Source organism: Cryptomeria japonica, chromosome 2 (assembly GCF_030272615.1).
Source record: "Cryptomeria japonica chromosome 2, Sugi_1.0, whole genome shotgun sequence".
Classification (NCBI taxonomy): domain Eukaryota; kingdom Viridiplantae; phylum Streptophyta; class Pinopsida; order Cupressales; family Cupressaceae; genus Cryptomeria; species Cryptomeria japonica.
In genome coordinates this window covers 591409219-591423412 of record NC_081406.1, presented here as the reverse complement: position 1 = coordinate 591423412, position 14194 = coordinate 591409219, and the positions used below count along the sequence as shown (strand labels likewise).

Genomic DNA, 14194 nt, shown 5'->3' with positions numbered 1-14194 from the left:
TGTTAAAAGGCTAGTTTTGAGGATGATGTTTTGAATGGGTATCCCTCTCGTAAAAGTATTAGGGATTGGTCCGAGTTAATGATATTATTGAAGTCTCTTTAGGGGGTCTACATCTCGGATTATTTCTATATTGATAATTCTGGTGTATTTTCGGTGGCTTGTTGGAAAACAATTGATTCTTTTCTCTCTCAAGATTTGATTTTTGCTTATAATGAGGAGATGAGTAAGAGGTCTGTTATTTTAAGTAACCTAGGAGGATGAATTAATTTGGAGTAAAGCTAAATCTGAAAAATATTTTGTTAAGGAGGGTTACAATTCCCTCATTGATGCCTCTATCATCTTTGATCTTCCCACTAGGCTATTTTGAAGTCTTGCCTACCTCCCCAAAGATGGGGCCTTTGCTTGGTTAGCTGTTCATGACAGAGTCCTTACTGGATTGAGATAGGATAGACTTGGCATTACTATTGTCTTTCCTTGTGCATTATGTGGACATTTTATTGAGTCTTCTGATCGTCTTCTTCTCAATTGTTCTTTCACTAAAGAATGTTGGTATTAGCTTCTTATGAAGTTGGGTTGGTCTTATGTTCCTTGTTCATCTTTGAAATCAAAGTTGGCTCAAGATTTGTTATTCTTCTTATTTTGCCTGTATTTGGGATATCAATCCTTCCTTGTTTATTTGGAATATCTAGATTGAAAGAAATAATCACATCTTTAGGAAGAAATTTTCTCCTCTGATGGATGTCCTACGTTCTATTGAAAAATTTATATTTGAAGCAACTTTATCCTACATTTACAAAAATATAAATAATTTGAAATCTTTCTCCTCTTGGGATAGTGAGATTGTTAACTCTTGGCCCTCTTTAAAACCTTTACCTCATCATGGCACTATTGATATTTCAATTGATAAGGTGCCCCTAAGGAAGAATGCTAAAGGGTTCCCTCCTCCCCCTCATAAGTTTAAATTGAACTATGATGGTGCTTCTAGAGGTAACCCTGGTAAATCTGGTATTGGTATTCTTATCTCTGATTATAAGGCAAATTTTATTAAGGCAGCTTGTAAAATGATAGTTGATGGTACCAACAATATGGCTAAATTGGAAGCTTTATGCTTTTGGATTGATATAGCTCTCTCCCTTGGGATTAAGGAAATTACAATTGAAGGGGACTCTATGTTCATTTTTTATGCTCTTACTAATACTAGCCACTACAGAACACTTGTTATTTTTTGTTCCAATTTAAACTCTTTTTTTTTTTTTTTCATTCCGTTAACAATAGACTTGGTTTAATTGACAACTATAGGCTGCCAACATAATCAATGTCTTGTGGATGAAGGTTTTTAAACTTCTTTTCTACTTAGACCTGTGTTCTTTCACCGTGTGGTTTCTTTGTAATTTCGAAAGGCGTAAGGCATAAATTTATAGAAATTTTGGTTTCTAGTAGTGCTTGTTTCGGTTAAAAAAGGTTTGTTTAGACAAGACTCATATTCCCAATGCCCTTTGGCTTCAGCTCCCATGGTTCTTACCTTCCCCCTTCCAACAGAAGAAGCTAGTTGAAGCTCTCGGCCAAGTAGAGCTCTACCAAGTGGTTTATGTTCCAAAACTAGCCCCCAAAGCATCCGCTCTACAAAATTTTGCACTGAACGATAAGGAATCTCGATTGGTCTGTCTTTTTTGTATCTCCCTATTGTTTTTAGTGAATGCTTAACAGGGGTTAGTCCTTTGTTTCTTAAGGGAGGTCTAATTTTCTATCTCTTTATTCCCATAAGGAATCGCCTTCCATATCTATACTCATTTTGTATTAATCCAGCTATGTAATCAATATTATTAGTAACAAAATATAGGCATCAGCCCTTTATTAAAAAATAAAAAATTAAAAAAAATTATAAAATCATTACGATTTTGAATTGTATTATTAGAAATAGATAAAGATCATAAAACTCTAACGCTTAACAGACAAATGAAAATCTAGAGTGCTTCCGAATTAGATTGCGTATAAATTTTTTTGCATCAACATTTGGGATCACACTTTGTGATCCATCATCAGATAAAAAAATTCAATAATAAGAGAAAGGACCCAGTAGTTGAGCATGTACCAATTGTTGTGAGGGTTGTTGATACCTTTTGTAATAAAACCTATTGCTTGAAACAAAAAATATCAATTTTTGTTATGAAATGTACCAACAGTTGTTAAAAAATGTACCAATAGTTGTTCAGAAATGTACTAATATTGTAAAAAGTAACCAATCAGGTGATGCCATGTGCACAACTATTGGGGTCTTTTTTGCATGCCTATTGGTCTCACTTTTTGGGGGCGCTGTTTTGGACACCTTGGCAAAAAGCATGCTGATGTGACATCATATTTGATGATGTGGCCCTGAAACCTTAGTTATAAGGAGGGGACTTGCCAAGTAAGCTGCTGTAAAAAAATCGGAGTGATTTGAAATTTCCAAGGAAGATTTTGAGAAGCGCGAAGTTAGGGTGCACAACTATTGGGTCCTTTCCCCTATACTACTTATTTATGAAATGGACTACTCTCACAAATATTGACCCAGTATCAATCCCTTTTGGTGATCTCCCCACTTGCTTATGCCATTAATACGCGTACCTTATGTTTCTTGTTTTGTTGAATATAATTATTGAGCACCCAAAAATATGCCAAACAGAAAAGCACTATCTTATTCAATTGCAGGAAATAGAAAGAAACACGGATCTCTTCGTATGAAAAGCTCCATTTGCTCTTCGATGGTCTGATAGGCTCGTGTTTTTCTATTCCGAACAAGTGGTCAAAATCTAAATCTATGAACTGGTATAAAAACAAGCTAGTCTAATGAAAGCTGCCTGGTATGAACTTTTGTGAGAGAATTAGAAGAAAATTAATTATTAGGGCCTAGCTCAACTTCATCATCACCCAAGCTCACCTTCCGAAAATTTCTAATCTATTATATATATATATATATATATATATATATATATATATATATATATATATATATAGATCGATTTAAAACAATATGATTTTAATGTCATTAGATTTTTACAATCGATTAAACTATTTGTATAATACTTTTGGATTTGATTGTGTGAATTTTTTTGCATCAACAGAATGTGATTAGACACATCGATACAAAAAAAACCCACACAAACGTCAATGCAAAAAAACTCACAACCAAATCCAGAAACATTATACACAAATACACTACGACTTGTTTAATAACAAGCTAATACAATGAAAGCTACCTGATAAGAGAGTTAGAAGCAGATGATCTACCTGGGGGAGGAGAAATGAGAGAGTTTGCCGGTTTGAGAAAAGATAACGAGACCCACTTGGGCGTCACACATCACGGAAAGCTCCCGTGACTTCTTCATTAGACCTGTTCGCCTTTTACAAAACGTCACTATTCTATTCTTTTTGTCCTCAATTTTCTTCGCTTCGATCTTTCCTCGCCCCATTAAATCCTTTTTCAGTGATAGCGTTCTGCCAAAGAAGGAAACATTCCTGGAATTGATCATATCGTTTTTAGCAATATGAAACGACCGGAACGCGGTGGGTCGGTGCTCTTTCCCAGCAGAATTCAATCCTCCTCATAATCACATCACCAACACCACTCATAAAAAGTACGAGATTTCAATGGAGAGGACAATACAGCTTTAAGTAAGTAGATAGGAATGACCTCTCAAAATAAAAACTTATTCGACAGCGAGGACATATTAATAATAAAATAAATAGCTGAAATGGGTCTGGACAATGGACTGTTCGAGATCCCTAAACATATTAAATTATTTTAATCTAATTTAAACTAGCAATTGCACCTTGGTGTGCAATGGGTACGTGGAAAAGGTATGGAAGTTAAACTATGGAATATTTTGGTCTATTTTTTCATACATTTCTGCAGTGCATGATGCCAATTAACAAAACATTTAAAATTAAATAACTTTTTTTTGTGCAACAAAGCTCTCAATAGAGAAGCAATAACTTCAAATCAACTATGTCTCTAATTATAGGGATCCAACACAATTGAAGAAAAATATATGAATTAGAAAGATAATAAGTTTCCATTACCAACAAGTTCATGTTATGTTTATAATGGGGAGAGAGGGAGAAAGGGGGAAATATTGGGATAGAAAAAGAGAGAAATATAGGGTGGAAGAGAGAGAGGTAAGGAGATATAGAGAGAGAGGAAGATAGAGATAGAGATGAAGATGGAGAAAGAGAAGGATATGGAGAGAAGGAGAGGAAGTGTTAAAGAGATAAACAGATAGATAGATATGGAAGAAATATTTAGAGAGAGAGGGAGAGGATGTGTGTGTGTGTGTGTGTGTGTGTGTGTGTGTGAGAGAGAGAGAGAGAGAGAGAGAGACATATGGGGGTTTAGAGAGTGTAATAATGAGATCAAAATAAATGGAGAGATGGAAGAAGAAATAGGAGAGATAGAGATAGAGATAGAGGCAAGGAGAGATATAGAGGTCTAGGAAGAGGGAGATGGAGAGAAATGGATGGATAGTGAGATGAAGAAATGTCTAGAGATAGAGGGGGAGAGGAAGGCAAATGTAGAGATGATAAAGAGATGAAGAGGTAGAGAAAGAGAAGAAGAGGAGGATAGAGAAGGCGAGATATAGAGGAAGAAGGATAGGGAGAGATAGAAAGAGAGGTATAGATGTTGAGATAGTGTGATATGAGAGATAGAGATATAACGTGATATAGGAGGAGAGGAGAAGATAGATAGAGAGACAAAAATAAAATAAAAAAATAGAGATATACCAATAGAGAAGGAGTGGTTCATGCTATTAGAGCTTTAAAAAACACTTTAACATTAGAAAGTTAAAAGTTAATAAAAAGGACTTATTCAGATTGATTGTCATTAAAGTTATTATTATCTCATCCCATGATTTTCTCGCATTAATGATGTGAGTGTGAACAAATGTAGATGAAGCATTAAGAAATGTTCTCTTGTTTCAATATCATATACATACATACATACATAAAGATTAGATACATAAATTACATGACATGTAAAAAAAAAAAATAGTTTCATTTATGTCACGTCATCAAATAAATTAATTTAAAAGTAATAATTTCCAAAAACTCCACTTTGAAGATTTTTAAGTTTTAAACACTTCGATTCGTACATTGTAACTAGTCCTTTGTATAGGATGGGAGACTAATGTTCGTGTGGCCAAAAAAAATCTCCATGTTATTGAATGTCATAATTCAGAAAATTTAAAAACATTTCCCAATGATTGGATTTAAACTTTTGTTTTTGGTAAATCTATTGGCTCATGCTTTTGGATTGGACGTTATGAATTTTGCAATAGTTTTCATGAATTTTTATTTATTTCCAAGTGGCATTGGTAAAACAATTCACATGTCTTGTCTATGCTTCCACGTTTTGCATACATGCAAGGAGAAATGGCTTTAGGCCTGCTCTTCAACTTGGTTGTCTATCTGCACTACTTGAAATTTATTGTTTGTTGGTCCCCTTTGCAACTTCCAATTCGTTTTGGTTCAGTATTTTTGCAAAGAAACATTTTTGGTTTGTTGGTTTCTTTTGAGCAGGGTAGACTTTGCACAGGGAGTTTTAGTCCACATTTTATTGTGTAAATTATTCTCTTCATGTCTTGTTTAGATACCAAGTCATTTATTGTAGTTTTTGTTCTTGGTTTAATTTATGTTTTGTCATTATAGATTGTGTTTCAAGTGCAAGGTTTGTCACCTATGTGTTTAGAAAGGGTTTGTAGAAAATGAGCTTAAAAAGGTTTTAGGAAAGGCAATTAGCAACTATCAACTGTCAAACTACAAAAGTAGAGACAAATAATTAGACAACCTAACAAACAAAGAGTAGAGAGAGCTATACAGAGGGAGAGAAAGGGAGAGAGAAAAGAGCATAGATAGAGGGTCATTCAATGAGATAGAGAGGGATAGAGAAAGAGATTGGGAGATAGAATAATTTGGCTATTAGAGAGAGAGATCATAATAAAGTCATAGCTAATAGATGAATATTAAATATGATCTATTTATTATAATTGATCTATGTACTTTATTATTTGGGTGTTACATAATATTAGAAGGAGAAACATTAAATAAAAAATTATGTATTCATAACTAGATAAATAAGGAGCCCTCTCTGTCTATATGTATACTCTAAAAGCAAGAAATAAGTTAAAATTCACAAGTCTCCATTTTTAATGTTGTAATAGTTTGTGATAAGCAATTTTTACTTAAGATTATTTTTTATCCTATAACTACGAATTATTATATTCATAAAATAAAAAATAAAAATAATGTCTAAGTTTCTTATGTAAAAGATATAAATAAAATTAACTTCTCTATACTTTCATCGTCTTCAATTTCTTCTCACACATTATTGTTAGAAGATAATAATAAAAATAAATAAATAAATCTTGAATTTCTCATTGCCCTTTCAGTCCAATATCAGGTAACGCCAGCAAATATTTGGTTTTAAATGTCATCTAGTCTACTTGGAAATGGCGGGCTCAAAGCTGCGAATTGAGGGAAGATTTTTCGGCAAAGCTTTTTAGAAATTAATTGTGTCATGATTGTTGTCAAATATTTCCAAAATCACCTCACATCAAATCTATGACTACGGCATGGTGATAGTTAATGCTTCGGACTCCAAATCTGTCGTTTGAAATGTTGATTCTTTGCATTTCCATTCTTCATTTAGAAGATGTGAAATTAAAGTTAGAGCAGGTGGTCCGCTGAAAGAGCGAGGAATACGAGAAGCCCAGCGATGACGTGGCAAGATCAAAGTGGAGAAAATTTCCCTCCATCTGATATGTCTTGATTACAATGGTGGTGACCCCCATCAACAAACTCCAAACACATCACTTTATCACTGACCTGGACCATCGAGTTGGCACCAAAGATCCTTCACGTGGCATTGTTCTGCAGCACGAGGTCAATAGTTGCCACGGCAGGGCCCACACGGGTAGAAGCCATGCCAACAGTGTTAAAGCACGTGTCAAACAAAGACACACTCTAACACTTAGGCCGGGTCATGGCTGCTGACTTGGACGCCACGTAGGTCGATGTAGTAGTCGTCTGTGTAGAAGTTGTTCTTCAGCAGGGGCATCGTGGCTGAAGAAGAGCACGTCGTGTGCCAGCTCATAGTTCGGCGTACCCGGAATTATGCACGTGTCGTTGTGGCAGTCGGGGTCATCGGCGAATATTCGTATGACTTGCAGAGGGTTTCGCTGCAGGGGAATAGAGAATATGTGGAGGATTTCTAGACTTTTGCTGAGTAGCGAAGGATGTAGTAGTCGTTTGTGAGATCGAGCATTAAATGTTGCTTCTGGACAGGGGTTTTTGGCAGAATTTCGATGGTGTAGCGTAGTGTTTTGGCATCCTTTGTGATTGGTGCGACCAGAGTTTTTGGGGAAACAACATTTGCCAGCAATTGATAGGAAATGGAGGCAATGGCGACAGGCCAACAGAAGAATACGCAGACAAGCCATTTGTGTATGTGGTTTATGATAGCAGTGATGGCGAAAAGCAAATCATATCCGGAGAAATGGTTCATTGTTACTTGGTCGTGATAGTCTGGTACAGAGTAAAAGACGTCAGTGGTAAAAAAATTAATTTGGCCCATGGCAAACGGAATTTGAAAAGCTTCATACAGAAGAGATCGACGATTTTTATTGGTGAAATTTCCCCAGCAAGACTGATCAAAAGGGAGAAGATTATGGTCATTATTTGAAATTAAACTAACAGAATGAACATGGAAAGATAAAACTCAGTGAATGAAAAATAGTAAACATTCGACCATCTAGATTTTTCTTCCGTGATTTAAGATCTCGTACACGATCACCAATCACGGTCATTCGACCCTGCACACAGTAGACCATTTTGCATTTATAAGCAGTCGTGTTGTACGGTATCGTCATTCTTTCTAGCCCTTTTCATGTTGGACAGTGCAGATCGTTCTGATGGTCTTGCACCCTTCTCAAGCATTGTAGATCATTGATTTTTAACATCAGCCGATGTATCTCATATAAGAGACGCCTTCGGCGTAATGAATCAATGTTTTAAATAAAGATTCAAAGATTATGGGATCTTTGAATAATCAATCACTCAAAGAAGTATAAAAGTTTAAAACATTCAAATCATTAATACATTTATTTGATCTCCATGTTCTTTTGGATTCTACAAATCTCCTCTTATGTATCTTGATCAAGTAATCTCTATTTTTTTTTGTTATTCTTTCTTTTTTAAATAGGTTACTCATTGAATCCACATTTAAAATCATGAATATTCATGTAAGTCTAACACTCCATGATTTAGTGTCATTCTATCTCCATGAACTCCAAATTATGGAAACAACATATTCTAACTGCCCACTCTCTTTTAAAAATCGTCCACTTTCGGATTTCACACAAGTTTACATTGGTGCAAACTAGTACTTAGCAGAATTGTTGATAACTAATGCAAATCAGACAGTTTGTTTCTGATTTGGTAATCAATTTTCATTAATATGTTTTCTAGTTTCAAAATTGTCTTCTTGTATTATTTATATATGTCAAAACAAAACCTCTATATTGAGATAATAAAAATTGAATAAATAAAAGATATTTGTGTGTTAAATTTAAGTTTGTTTTTTTGTGTCTAAGATAGAAAAGAATTGAAGATTGTAGAAGCTTGAGAACCAAAAAAAGATCAAAATAGAGTAAGAAGATTGTGGGCATCATGTTATCTGGGTAAGATGAAATTGCAATAAAAGAATTGAATGGAGGAATAGAATCGTAGATCAAGAAAGAAGTTGAAAGAATTGAATGGAGGAATAGAATCGTAGATCAAAAAAGAAGTTGTTGCATGCTTTGAAAAAGCTACAAGGTTGAAAAAATATGCACATTTGAGAAATCATCCAATTTAACGTGAAAGATTGTTGCATGTTAGTACAAACCATCGCATGTTATTAATAGAAGGGTTGTGTGATTGGAGGAAACCATGCATGAATAAGTTATTCTAGGATTTGGTAGAAGGTAAGTGATAAAATTGAAAGTATTTATGTAGATTGCAATTGTTTTAAGCCATCAAATCAAAACCATCAAGAAATGAGTTTAAATCTTTTGTTTCAAGAAAAGTAGGTAAAAGAGTAAAGAATGAAAAATTGTTTTGAAGGAAGAAATGACTAAAATTAAGAAATTTAATCTACAATTGATAGAAAAAAATTTAAAGTTTGGAAAAGGAAGATGTGAATATTTATTTGAAATTGAGAACCTTGATAAAGAATTGGCTAATGTTAAATAAAAAAGGTAAAGATGAAAGAAAAAATGAAATTGTTTGAATTGAGTAAGAAGAAGAATGAACATTTGAAAAAAAAATACAAGTGTTGGGAGAAGAAGATCAGTGCTTGAAATCAACGGCATTAGTTTGTGATGTCTTGGTTGACACAAAATATTTGTTTATTGATTTATGTGAAGTTTTTTTGCTAAATAAGGTGAGGTTGAAGGTTAGAGTGTGTTTGAAACTACAAGTTCTGCAGTTTGTGATATTAAAACAAAGGTTGGTTTAACAAAAATAAATTTGAAGATTATGAAGAGAATGGGATATGAAGGAAAAGGTTTTGGAAAGCATGGGCAACGAATAATAGGACCCATTTAGCCAACTATGAGGTAAAAGTATGAAGGTCTTGAATATAGAAAGAGAGATAGCAATGATGTTGCAAATGTTACAAGTTCATGGATATTAACTCAAAGAGCACAATGTATACAATTTTCTCATTGGAGGACATAAAAAGAGAAGTGTTGGGATAGATTCGCCATTGTGCAATTTGTGGGTTGAAGAATCACTTTGAAAAATCACATGTTGGAATAAAGAGGATAATGGACAATTTATGAAAGATTGTATGCATATTAATTATGGATGTACTTATCGATCCTACTGGAAAAGGGTAAAAAATAATTCAAAAGGTTATATATTCCTGAATGTTCACGTGTATATCGAAATTATCGTAAAACAAGATTTTAACATTTGAGTCAAGTGATTGATGATTGCTTGTTATGAGTGGAATATTGGAAGGTGTCAAGTAGTTTGAAAGACTAGAAGTCTTCTCTATGGAAAAGTTTATAAGACTAAAGAGATGGTCAAATTTTAAAATCTTTGAGATCATATTGTGAGTCTTCACATCAAGGGGGGGTATGTTGGTAACTAGTGTGAATCTGTTAGTTTGCATTCCTACACTACCATCTTCTTTCTAATTTGTTGATTAGTTTTCATTAGTATGTTTTTAGTTTTAGAAGTTTCTTTTTGGTGATGTAATGAACTATTGATTTTTTAAGGCTACAATCTCTATAAAAATTGCCTTATTGTATTATTTACATAGGTCAGAATAAAACCTTTATATTGAGGTGAATCTTGATGTAATAGAAATTGAATAAATAAAAGATATATGTGTGTATCTTATTTTAAATATGCAAGAGTCATTAACATTTTTTCTTTATATTTTATTTTTTCTCTTGTATAGTTTTATTGTGCATGATCATATGAAGGATTGAAATGCTTGATATAGTATTCTCTTTTCCTCCCAATGTCTCTTGTCCACTTACTTTCTTTGAATTTTTCATGACATATTTTTTAGTGTCTCATTGATAGTTGGGCACTCTTCGATGTTGAAACCCCACATATTCATCCACTTGTCATTGTGTTTCATCCATATGCTCTCCGTTCTATCTAATCTCTTCTACTACCTTTTTCAATCAACAAGGCAATTCCATTTTCGAGCCTCTTTAAATATCTAAGCCCTAATTCAACACTTTTTCAAGGAAATTCATCCACTTGTCATTGTGTTTCATCCATGTGCTCTTCCTTCTATCTAATTTCTCTTCTACTACCTTTTTTGACCAACAAGGAAATTATCTAGCCTCTTATAATAAATAAACCCTAATTCAACACTTTGTCAAGGAAGGCAATTCAATAGTAAATTCTCACAAAAACTCACGAGAAGACAATTAGAAAATGTAGGAATTTACAAACATAAGTATTAAATTATAAGAGTGGAGACCTATTAATTAGGCACATACAAATAATCGGGAGAGTATTTGTAATAGTTTAATCTATTAATAGAATATATTAATAAATAAATAATTTTTTAATAGCAATAATTATTATGGAATTAATTCTTTTAAATTTATTTTACATATATTATTGATGTATCAAAATGTATCTAATTATCCATTAGAGAGTATACAATGTAATTAATTATGAATAACATTTACTCATAAAGATGAAAATTCATGATGGTGAAGGAGAGCAACAAAGGAGGAGGTGTTAGGGTTTTAGCAGATGGGGAAGGAGAAAGCAATAATGGTACCTAGATGAGGGTAGATCTACCTTTCGCTATGTTTCTTTGGGCATGGCTTGGATGTCTATGGTATTCCTTAAGCGGAAGGTTCTCTAGTGGTACCCCGTATTTGTGGAGTCTATGTTTTTATTTCTTCAAGGTCGCCCTGTGACAAATTTCTCCTTTGAATTATCAAATCTAAGATGGATTCCCATCAAATCTACAGTTTTCTGGAGACGGGGTCTTGCGACTATTCTCTGGTTCTCTTTTCTCATAGGTTATCGAAGAACTCTCATGAGGGTTTGGTTCGACATGAAAGCAGCTACTCATGCCTAGTTTGTTGGAGGCCATTTTTGCTTCTAGCCAGTGGGTTGTTTCTTTAGTCTTAGTTTCAGGAGACCTCATAATTTGATAGATAGGGGGTGTTGGAGGCCTTCTCATGGTTCCCTGTTTGGGGTCATGAAATGGTGGTTTTGTTCCATGCTTTTGACCTCATGAAGTACCTATCACCCTGCACACTCCTAGTTTTCATAGGACCACACAAATCAGTATGCACAAGATCAAGCAAGTTGTCAACAGTGAAAGATTTACCTTTAAAGGTTGACGAAGACATTTTCCCCAATTGACATTCTCTGCACAAGGTATTATCCGGTTTGCTTAGCACCGGTAATCCTCTAACTGCCTTCATCTTACTGGCCTTTACAATGTTATCAAAGTTTACATGGCAGAGTCTCCTATGCCATATCCAGCTATCATCAAATTTGGCCATAAGACATGTGCTTATATTTGCATTCAGCTGAAATAGATTACCTTTGGTCTGCATGTCGGTGGCCACCAATTCACCATCTTTTCCCTTGATTCTGCAAACTCCATTCTTGATTTCCAGAGTGAGGCCACTATCATTCAGCTGGGCAACACTCAAAAGGTTGTGTCTGAGACCATCAACCCAGTACACATTGTCAGCACTACTCTTTCCATTCAGAGAGATGGACCCTCTGCCTTTGACCATGCATGGTGCATCATTGCCAAAGCGAACCACACCACCATCATACTCCTCCAAGGATAGAAAATTGCTCCAGTCACCAGTCATATGGTGAGAACAACCACTGTCAATGATCCACTCATTGGAATTATCAAACCTAGAGACAAGAGCCTTCTTGTCTGACACATCTTCTTTGACAGCAACAAACACAATATCTTTATTTTCTTCATCCTTTGATTCTTCATCTGTGACACCTTCATCAACTGCCACAAAATAGTTTCTCTGGTTTCCTCCTTTGAATTTCCTGAACCTTTCCGGTTTGTCCTTGATATCGCCATTAGGACAGTTTATAGCAATATGTCTTATCCGATTACAAGAAAAGCATTTCAAAGGTAGCTTACCTTTGTATTTACCGGTTCCTTTAGGAAGCTTCCTGGCAAGTAGAGCTTCAAATTCCATCAGAAACTCCTCATCATCCATTACTCTGCTTTGTCTTGGTTCACCACTAGTGCTTGCTTCTTTTCCTTTCCTAGATGGTACAGCAGAAGCTCTAAAAGTTGATTCAGTCTTTTGAACACTCTCATCAAAACTATTTAGCTCATAGGTTGTCAACTTTGCTATGATGGAGTCCAAGGATACCTTAGTCTTGTCTATTGATCTCAGCTCCTAAATAGCAGCAACCTGTATTGCATAGACTGGCAATAGGGATCTCAGGACTTTGCTTACCACAGTGGAGTCTTCTATTTTACCACCTGCACTCTTAATTTCTCCAACAACTGTTTTGATTATTATTCCATACTGTTGAATGGTCTCACCTTCAACCATCCGCATATCTTCAAACTTCCCTCTCAGGCTTTCTTCCTTAGCCTGTTTTACATGTTCATCACCACCATAGATATTTTCAAGAGCATCCCATACCTCTTTGGGATTTACCTTGTCCTGAACATCAATAAACTCAATGTCAGATAGACTACTAATGAGAGCTTCCATGACTTGCCCATTTTCTTGTATCTCTCTCTTTTGGTCATCGGTGAGAGTACCGGTAGGGACAACATAGACATTCTCAACATAACTCCAGTGTTGAGCACCCATGCTTCTAATGAATATCTTCATCCTATCTTTCCATATATCAAAATTTTCCTTGTTAAACTTTGGACCTTCCCTCTTCATCATTTGTCTGGGATCTTTACCTCAAGTGGTTAAGCTTATAACATAGAGGACCTGGAGGATGCTCCTGATACCAATTGATAACTCAATGATGAACGAATAGTACCAAACTGGTACTGAGAGGGGGGGGGGGGTGAATCAGTACAGACAAAATACAGACCTAAACCGGTTCAGCAACAATTACTCTAAATGATTGGTAAACAGTGACACCGATTTGAAACAGAGTGCAACCAGTAAAACTCAGAACAACTAAAACAATCATAAACCGGTTACTCACTGAGTTTTCCACTCAACTCAAAACTACACTACCATTTCACCCTTATGTATGAACAGGTAATCTATCATCATATCTTCACAATAGCTAGTTCAACATGTTTTATTGACAGGCATAAAACACAGAACCATCATATGCTTAACAGGAAATAACAAAGCATCACAAGATAAAAAGCATCACATATGATACACATATTTTTCACGTGGAAACCCAACCGGGAAAAACCACGGTGGGGATGAATACCCACAAGCTTGTTGTTGAACTCTTTGGAAGTCCGCTCTGTTAGAAGCCTTGTCCGGTTAAAGACATTACAAAAGGTTCTGCTAGGAACCGATCCTGTTAGAGATCACCCGGTTAAGGGATGGCTACAATACCCGGTTAAGGGTTAAACCCTATTAAGGGTACCTTGTTAGAGGATTTCAAGAACTCAATAGCTAAAGGATTTCTAGAGCTCTCTAGCTTTCTAGATCTCACT

General features: G+C 35.0%; 1 protein-coding gene across 4 annotated transcripts in view; it reads right to left on the bottom strand.

The window, feature by feature from the left end:
* The window catches only part of LOC131051450 (truncated transcription factor CAULIFLOWER A-like), a 100136-nt gene extending 96537 nt beyond the window's left edge, over positions 1 to 3599 (bottom strand). For all 4 annotated transcript variants that reach the window (XM_057985993.2, XM_057985977.2, XM_057985985.2 and 1 more), the window contains exon 1: positions 3268 to 3599. In XM_057985993.2, coding sequence (XP_057841976.2) covers positions 3268 to 3509 — 242 coding nt within the window. In that variant the 5' untranslated portion in view covers positions 3510 to 3599. The remainder of the gene's footprint in view (positions 1 to 3267) is intronic.
* Between the last annotated feature and the right edge of the window lie 10595 nt (positions 3600 to 14194).